This window comes from Coturnix japonica, unplaced genomic scaffold (genome assembly GCF_001577835.2).
Source record: "Coturnix japonica isolate 7356 unplaced genomic scaffold, Coturnix japonica 2.1 chrUnrandom577, whole genome shotgun sequence".
In the NCBI taxonomy this organism is placed as follows: Eukaryota; Metazoa; Chordata; class Aves; order Galliformes; family Phasianidae; genus Coturnix; species Coturnix japonica.
The window spans coordinates 10,616-18,880 of NW_015439951.1; the positions used below are offsets into that span (position 1 = coordinate 10,616).

Consider the following 8,265-nt stretch of genomic DNA (forward strand, 5'->3'; position numbering starts at 1 on the left):
TGAAGTGGGGGGGGGGTCATTAAGAGCTTTTCCCATAGGGTTTTATTGGGGTTCTCCATCTTGGGGGGGTCCCATTATTTCCTTATGGGGGGGTCCCATTTCCCATTAGAAATAATGAGGGCTGGGGGAGGGGGTTGCCTTTTCCCATAGGGTTTTATTGGGGTTCTTCATCATGGGGGGGTCCCATTATTTCCTTATAGGGGGGGGGTCCCATTATTTCCTTATAAGGGGGGTCCCATTTCTTTATGGGGGGGGGTCCCATTTCCCATTAGAGATAATGAGGGCGGGGGGAGGGTCATTAAAAGCTTTTCCTATAGGGTTTTATTGGGGTTCTCCATCATGGGGGGGTCCCATTTCATTTAGGGGGGGAGGGGTCCCATTATTTCCTTATGGGGGGGTCCCATTTCCCATTAGAAATAATGAGGGCTGGGGGGGGGGTTGGCTTTTCCCATAGGGTTTTATTGGGGTTCTTCATCATGGGGGGGTCCCATTATTTCCTTATGGGGGGGGTCCCCCATTATTTCCATATGGGGGGGGGGTCCCAATGCTTCCAATGCCATATTGAGGAGGGCGAGCTCAGAGCGGAGGCTGCAGACCTGAATATGGGGGGGTTGAGATAATAGCTCGTTAATGAGAGCACTTAATGAGGTTAATTAATGAATGAGGTTAATTAGTTAATGAGGGCCCTTACCTGGCTCTGCTGGGGGGGGGGCAGGGCACGGAGGCGGCGTTGGAGGGTGAGGATTTGGGTCTGGAGCCGGGTCCGTTCAATGTCGGGGTCCACCAGGCCCTATAGGGGGGGACCGGACCCATAAGTGGGTCCTCCAATGGCCCATAATGCACTAAGGTCCTCCAGCTGGGTCCTCCAACATCCCATAATGCCCTTGGGCCAACCTAAATGGCGCTAGACCCCCAAGTGGGTCCTCCAATGGCCCATAATGCATTGCGGGTCCTCCCACCCCAAGTTCCTCCAGCATCCCATAATGCTATTGGGCCCACCAATATCCCATAATGCACTAAGGTCCTCCAACTGGGTCCTCCAACATCCCATAATGCCCTTGGGCCAACCTAAATAGCGCTAGACCCCCAACTGGGTCCTCCAATGGCCCATAATGCATTGCGGGTCCTCCCACCCCCAGGTCCTCTAACATCCCATAATGCCCTGGGGCCCTTCGGCATCCCATAATGCACCAGGGTCCTCCAACATCCCATAATGCCCTTGGGCCCACCTGAATGGCGCTAAACCCCCAACTGGGTCCTCCAACATCCCATAATGCATTGCGGGTCCTCCTACCCCAGGTCCTCCAACATCCCACAATGCCCTGGGGCCCACCAATATCCCATAAGGCACTAAGGTCCTCCAACGGAGTCCTCCAGCATCCCATAATGCACTGGGGCCCACCAATATCCCATAATGCCCTGGGGCCTTCCAACATCCCATAATACATTGGGGTCCTCCAACATCCCATAATGCCCTGGGGCTCTCCACCATCCCACAATGCATTGCGACCCTCCCACCCCAGGTCCTCCAATATCCCATGATGCATTGCGGCTCCTCCCATCCCAGGTCCTCCAGCATCCCACAATGCATTGGGGCCCCCCCCCCCCAGGTAGGTCCTCCAACCCAGGTCCTCCAGTATCCCACAATGCACTGGAGCTGAGGTCCTCCAGTATCCCACAATGCATTGCGCTCCTCCAATATCCCACAATGCATTGGGGTCCTCCCACTCCAAGGTCCTCCAGCATCTCATAACGCACTGGGGCTGAGGTCCTCCAGCTATCCCACAATGCATTGCGCCCCCCCCACCCCAGGTAGGTCCTCCAACCCAGGTCCTCCAGCTATCCCACAATGCACTGGGGCTGAGGTCTTCCAGTATCCCACAATGCATTGCGCCCTCCCCACCCCAGGTAGGTCCTCCAACCCAGGTCCTCCAGTTGTCCCACAATGCACTGGGGCTGAGGTCCTCCAGTATCCCACAATGCATTGCGCTCCTCCAATATCCCACAATGCATTGGGGTCCTCCCACTCCAAGGTCCTCCAGCATCCCATAACGCACTGGGGCTGAGGTCCTCCAGCTATCCCACAATGCATTGCGGCGTCCCCCACCCCAGGTAGGTCCTCCAGCTGTCCCACAATGCACTGGAGCTGAGGTCCTCCAGTATCCCACAATGCATTGCGGCCCTCCCATCCCAAGTCCTCCAACCCAAGGTCCTCCAGCATCCCACAATGCATTGGGGTCCTCCAGCATCCCACAATGCATTGTGGCCCTCCCACCCCAGGTAGGTCCTCCAACCCAGGTCCTCCAGCTGTCCCACAATGCACTGGGGCTAAGGTCCTCCAATATCCCACAATGCCTTGCGTCTCACCTGCACACAGACATAGACGTGAGTCCCGGTTCCCGTTGTTGCCCTGATCCAACCAGGCCTCACTTCCTGTCCCGCCCCCCGTGGGCAGATCTCTATGGTCGCGGCCTGTGACAGGGTCTGGATGGTGGGGGACAGAGCCAACATGGCGGCCTCCAGCGCTGCCGGGCACTGCACCAACACTATGGGGGACAGGGGGGTGTTAGCACTTCCAGCCGCCATCTTGGGGCCTGATAACCCCACTTCCGGTCGCCATTTTGTCCCCATAAACCTCCACTTCCGGCCGCCATCTTGGGCCTTGACACCCCACTTCCGGCCGCCATCTTGGGCCCTAATAGCCCTACTTCCGGCGGCCATCTTGGGCACTGATACCCCCACTTCCGGCCGCCATTTTGGGCCCTGATATCCCACATCCGGCAGCCATCTTGGGCCCTGATACCCCAACAAAGTCGGCCATCTTGGACCTCAACACCCCCCATTGCCCACATCAGACCCCACCATGTCGGCCATCTTGGACCATGTCGGCCATCTTGGATTGCGTCGGCCATCTTGGACCTCAACTCCCCCCATTTCCCACATTAGACCCCACCACGTCGGCCATCTTGGATCGCGTCGGCCATCTTGGACCTCAACACCCCCCATTGCCCACATTAGACCCCAACCAGTCAGCCATCTTGGACCATGTCGGCCATCTTGGATTGTGTCGGCCATCTTGGACCTCGACACCCCCCATTGCCCACATTAGACCCCATCGTGTCGGCCATCTTGGACCATGTCGGCCATCTTGGACCTCAACACCCCCCATTGCTCCCATTAGACCCCACCATGTCGGCCATCTTGGACCATGTCGGCCATCTTGGACCATGTCAGCCATCTTGAATCTCAACTCCCCCCATTTCCCACATCAGACCCCAACCAGTCGGCCATCTTGGATCGCGTCGGCCATCTTGGACCTCAAAACCCCCCATTGCTCCCATTAGACCCCACCATGTCGGCCATCTTGGATCATGTCGGCCATCTTGGCCACTCACCCCGCGGCCTGGCAGCACCGAGTCGAAACACATCCCTTAGAGCCCTCACAGTCCTCACCACCTCCCTCATGGCCTCCACTTCCTCCTCCACTTCCGGGCAGATCCAATGGGCCTGAAACGGAGGGAAACTGAGGCACGAGACAACATGGACGCCACCCAATAGAACCAAAGGGCAATGTGGCACCAACCAACATGGCGGCCGAGGGGAACGGAGCCAGGCAGAGGGTTGGGGGTCCCGGGGGGTCCCGGGGGAGACGGTGCCAAAGTTCTTCAGCCAAGAAGGGGGCGAAGGGAGCCAGGAGGCGAAGACCCAACTCGGTGCAGGTCAGGAGGGTCTGGAGGGTGGTGGGGTCCGGATCGGGGCGACGGAGTGAAGGTTTGATGGATTCCTATGGGGAGAAAGAGGGGGTGAGGGGGAGGTTGGATGGACAGATGGACATAGACAAGGAGATACAATGGTTGGGATGGATGGACAGATGGACATAGAAAAGGAGATATAATGGTTGGATGGATGGACAGATGGACATAGACAAGGAGATGTAATGGTTGGATGGACAGATGGACATAGACAAGGAGATATAATGGTTGGATGGACAGACGGACATAGACAAGGAGATACAATGGTTGGATGGACAGATGGACATAGACAAGGAGACATAATGGTTGGGTTGGACAGACAGACGGACATGGTCAAGGAGATACAATGGATGGACAGATGGACATAGACAAGGAGATATAATGGTTGGATGGACAGACGGACATAGACAAGGAGATATAATGGATGGACAGATGGACATAGACAAGGAGATACAATGGTTGGATGGACAGATGGACATAGACAAGGAGATATAATGGTTGGGTTGGATGGACAGACGGACATAGACAAGGAGATATAATGGTTGGATGGACAGACGGACATAGACAAGGAGATATAATGGTTGGGATGGACAGATGGACATAGACAAGGAAATATAATGGTTGGATGGACAGATGGACATAGACAAGGAGATACAATGGTTGGATGGACAGATGGACATAGACAAGGAGATATAATGGTTGGGATGGACAGATGGACATAGACAAGGAGATATAATGGTTGGATGGACAGATGGACATAGACAAGGAGATGCAATGGTTGGATGGACAGATGGACATAGACAAGGAGATACAATGGTTGGGATGGATGGACAGATGGACATAGACAAGGAGATATAATGGTTGGGATGGATGGACAGATGGACATAGACAAGGAGATGTAATGGTTGGATGGACAGATGGACATAGACAAGGAGATATAATGGTTGGATGGATGGACAGATGGACATAGACAAGGAGATATAATGGTTGGATGGACAGATGGACATGGTCAAGGAGATGCAATGGTTGGGTTGGATGGACAGATGGACGTGGTCAAGGACGGACAGACGGACATGGTTCAAGGAATGAGGGGATCCAATGGGTTCGACATCAATGATGTCTAATAGAGACAGACGGACACGACGGGGGGTCAATAGACATCTATAGGATGGACAGACAGACAGACAGACGGACAGACAGACACCCACCAAATAGACGTCGCAGAAGGACCGGAGCCAGAAGTTCTGCATGGCCGCCATTGCGCCATGAACCTCCAGAGCCTCCATCTTCTTCCCATAATCCACCACGGCTCCCGCCAAGCGACTCAACACCCAGCGGTCCATTGGGGTGGATGGGGTGACCTACAAATAATAGGGGCTAATTGAGGGGGGGGGGGTCTTTTAAATGGGGGGGGGGGTCTTTAAAGGGGGACGGAGACCCCTGTGATACCTCGTGGGGGGGTTTGGGGTTGAAATGGGGCCGGAAAGTGAGGACGAACTTGACGGCGTTCCAGACTTTATTGCAGAAATGGCGCTGTTTCAAGATGGCCGCCACGTCCAGCTTGATGTCGTCACCTTTAATATGGGGAGGGGGATGTATAATGGGGGGGGGACGTATAATGAGGGGTATAGGGGGATATTGGGGACCCCCACCCCCATATAAATCCTCACCGTGGGCGTTGTGGGAGCATAGGGCCAAGCGGAGAGCGTCGGTGCCGCATTCGGGGATGCCATGGGGGAACTGGCGCTTCTATGGGGGGATATATGGGGTTTGGGGGGGATATATGGGGGGATATATGGGATTTTGGGGGGATATATGATCATAGGTTGGGGGGGATAGTTATGGCTTTGGGGGATATATGGAGGGATATATGGGATTTGGAGCAGCGGATATATGGATTGGTAGGGATATTATGGGGGAAGATATGGTTTGGGGGATATATGGGGGAGATATTATGGAGGTCTTGGGGATATGATGGCGATATATGGGACTTTGGGGGATTATATGGGTTTTGGGGGATATATGGGGGGACTATATAGGATTTGGGACGGGGAATTATATGGGGAGGTTGGGAGATATATGGGATATTCGGGGTAGGATATGTGGGTGAATATATTGGGGTTGGGGAATAATCATGGGGGGATAATCGGATATTGTGGGGGGGATATAATGGGGTTCTAGGCGGGAATATGGGAATCTGGGGGAAGTATATGGGATTTGGGGGATATATGGGATTTTTGGCGAGGGATATATGGGATTTGGTGAGTGCCATGGGGAACTGCGCACTTCTTATGGGGAATTATATGGGGTTTGGGCAGATAATCAGAGGATTTGGGAATATATGGCATTTGGGGGATATATGGGGGGTATATGGTGATTTTGGGGGGGACTATATGGTTGCGGGGGAGTATGCAATTGGGGATATTATGGGAATATATGGGGTTTTTTGGGGATATTGGGGGAGATATCATGGGGATGTTTGGGGGATATATGGGATGTGGGATGGCCATGGGCAAACTGGCGCTTCTATGGAGCGAGTCATATGGGTTTGGGGGGATTCCTTATATGGGTGGGATATATGGGTTCTATTGACATGGGACTATATGGGATTTTGGGATGCATGGGGAACTCTAATGGCACTTTTCTAATGGGTTGTGATATATGGCGGCTTTTTTGGTCGGGAATATGATAATTGATTGGGATTTTGGGGAGAGTATATGGGGTTTTTGGCAAGCGATATATTGGTTTTGGGGGGAATATATGGGATTTTGGCAGGAGGACCATATATAGGATTTCTTGGGATGGATAATATAGGATTATTGGGGGCGGATTATTCATAGGATTTTTTGGGGATATATGGGTTTTGGGTGATACTATGCTTTTTGGGGGATATATGGGATTTTTGGGGGGATATATGGATTTTTGGGGGGATATGTGGGGCTTTGGGGGGATATATGGGATTTTTGGGGGATATACGGGGTTCTAGGGGGGATATATGGGGTTTTGGGGGGATATATGGGGTTTTGGGGGGGATATAAAGGATATGGGGTGATATTAAGGGGGCTGGGGGGGTATATGGGGTCAGACCTGCCCCACTGAGGCCACTTTCAGCTCATGTGGGTCCAGAACAGTGCGACGCAGCTTCTCCTGTAGCTCCTATATAAGACAGGAGACCCTATATTAAATATATGGGGTGTTATGGGGTTACTGTAGGGTCTCCCCCGCCCCATAAGTGTCCCTATAGGTCCTACCTGTAGCGTTGCCCCCCCTATAACATCCCGTGGGTCAATGACGTTCCCTATTGATTTGCTCATCTTCCTCCCCATTGAGTCGCGCACCAGCGAGTGCAACAGCACCTAGAACATATATAGGGTCGTATATAGGATATATAGGGGCATATATAGGGATATAGGGCCAAAAACCCCATAACAAGGGTGATTTTGGGGTAAAAATGGGCTATTTTGGGTACCTTGGACAAGGGAAGGTGCCCTTGGCCCAATGTGGCCATCCAAAAACCAGTAGGGTGGGATATATAACGATATATAGGGTTATATAGGGATATATAGGGATGTATAGGGATGTATAGGGATATATAGGGATATATAGGGATATATAGGGATATATAGGGATGTATAGGGATGTATAGGGATATATAGGGATGTATAGGGATATATAGGGATATATAGGGATATATAGGGATATATAAGGATGTATAGGGATATATAGGGATATATAGGGATATATAGGGATGTATAGGGATATATAGGGATATATAGGGATATATAGGGATATATAGGGATATATAGGGATATATAGGGATATATAGGGATGTATAGGGATATATAAGGAATATATGGGATGTGATATGGGCTGTATAGGGATATTAGCGGCCCAAAAACCCCATATCAAAGGGTGATTTTGGGGTAAAAATGGGGGGTAGTTGTGAGGTTACTTCGGGATACAAGGAGGCTGGCTTAGGCCCGAATGGTGGCCATGCCACAAACGAGTAGGGGGTGGGATAGTTCATACGGGGATATAATAGGAGTATATATGGGATGTTATAGGGGGAGATATATAGGGAATATATAGGGATCGTTATAGGATGTATTAAGGGATATATAGGGATATATAGGGATGATATTATGGCGATATTATAGGGATATATAGGATGTATAGGGATATATAGGGATATATAGGGGTGTAAAGAGATATGTTATTAGGATGGTATTAGGGATGATAGTACGGGGATCTATAAGTGAAATGTATAGGGATATATTAGGGATATATAAGGGTATATGGGGAATATAGGGATATATAGGGGATATATAAGGGATAGTTAGGGATTATAAGGCTAGTATAGGATAGTATAGTGGGTAAAATAGGGAATATGGGCCAATGAAACCCCCATAACAAAGGGTGCATGTTTGGGTAAAAATGGGCTATTTTGTGGTCCTTGGAGCAAGGGAAGTTCCGTGAGCTTCGCCTGGCCAAGCCATTACAATCCTGTGCCACC

At 51.4% G+C, this 8,265-nt stretch overlaps 1 protein-coding gene across 1 annotated transcript in view; it reads right to left on the reverse strand.

The window, feature by feature from the left end:
• Positions 1-441: 441 nt before the first annotated feature.
• LOC107307391 (valine--tRNA ligase, mitochondrial-like) overlaps positions 442-8,265 on the reverse strand; it is a 32,585-nt gene continuing 24,761 nt past the window's right edge. The window contains exons 12-21 of the mRNA XM_015850899.2: positions 7,004-7,108; positions 6,840-6,908; positions 5,423-5,501; positions 5,202-5,326; positions 4,961-5,113; positions 3,584-3,784; positions 3,396-3,507; positions 2,368-2,546; positions 692-790; positions 442-596 (exon numbers count right to left, since the gene is read on the reverse strand). Coding sequence (XP_015706385.1) covers positions 459-596; positions 692-790; positions 2,368-2,546; positions 3,396-3,507; positions 3,584-3,784; positions 4,961-5,113; positions 5,202-5,326; positions 5,423-5,501; positions 6,840-6,908; positions 7,004-7,108 — 1,260 coding nt within the window. The 3' untranslated portion in view covers positions 442-458. The remainder of the gene's footprint in view (positions 597-691; positions 791-2,367; positions 2,547-3,395; positions 3,508-3,583; positions 3,785-4,960; positions 5,114-5,201; positions 5,327-5,422; positions 5,502-6,839; positions 6,909-7,003; positions 7,109-8,265) is intronic.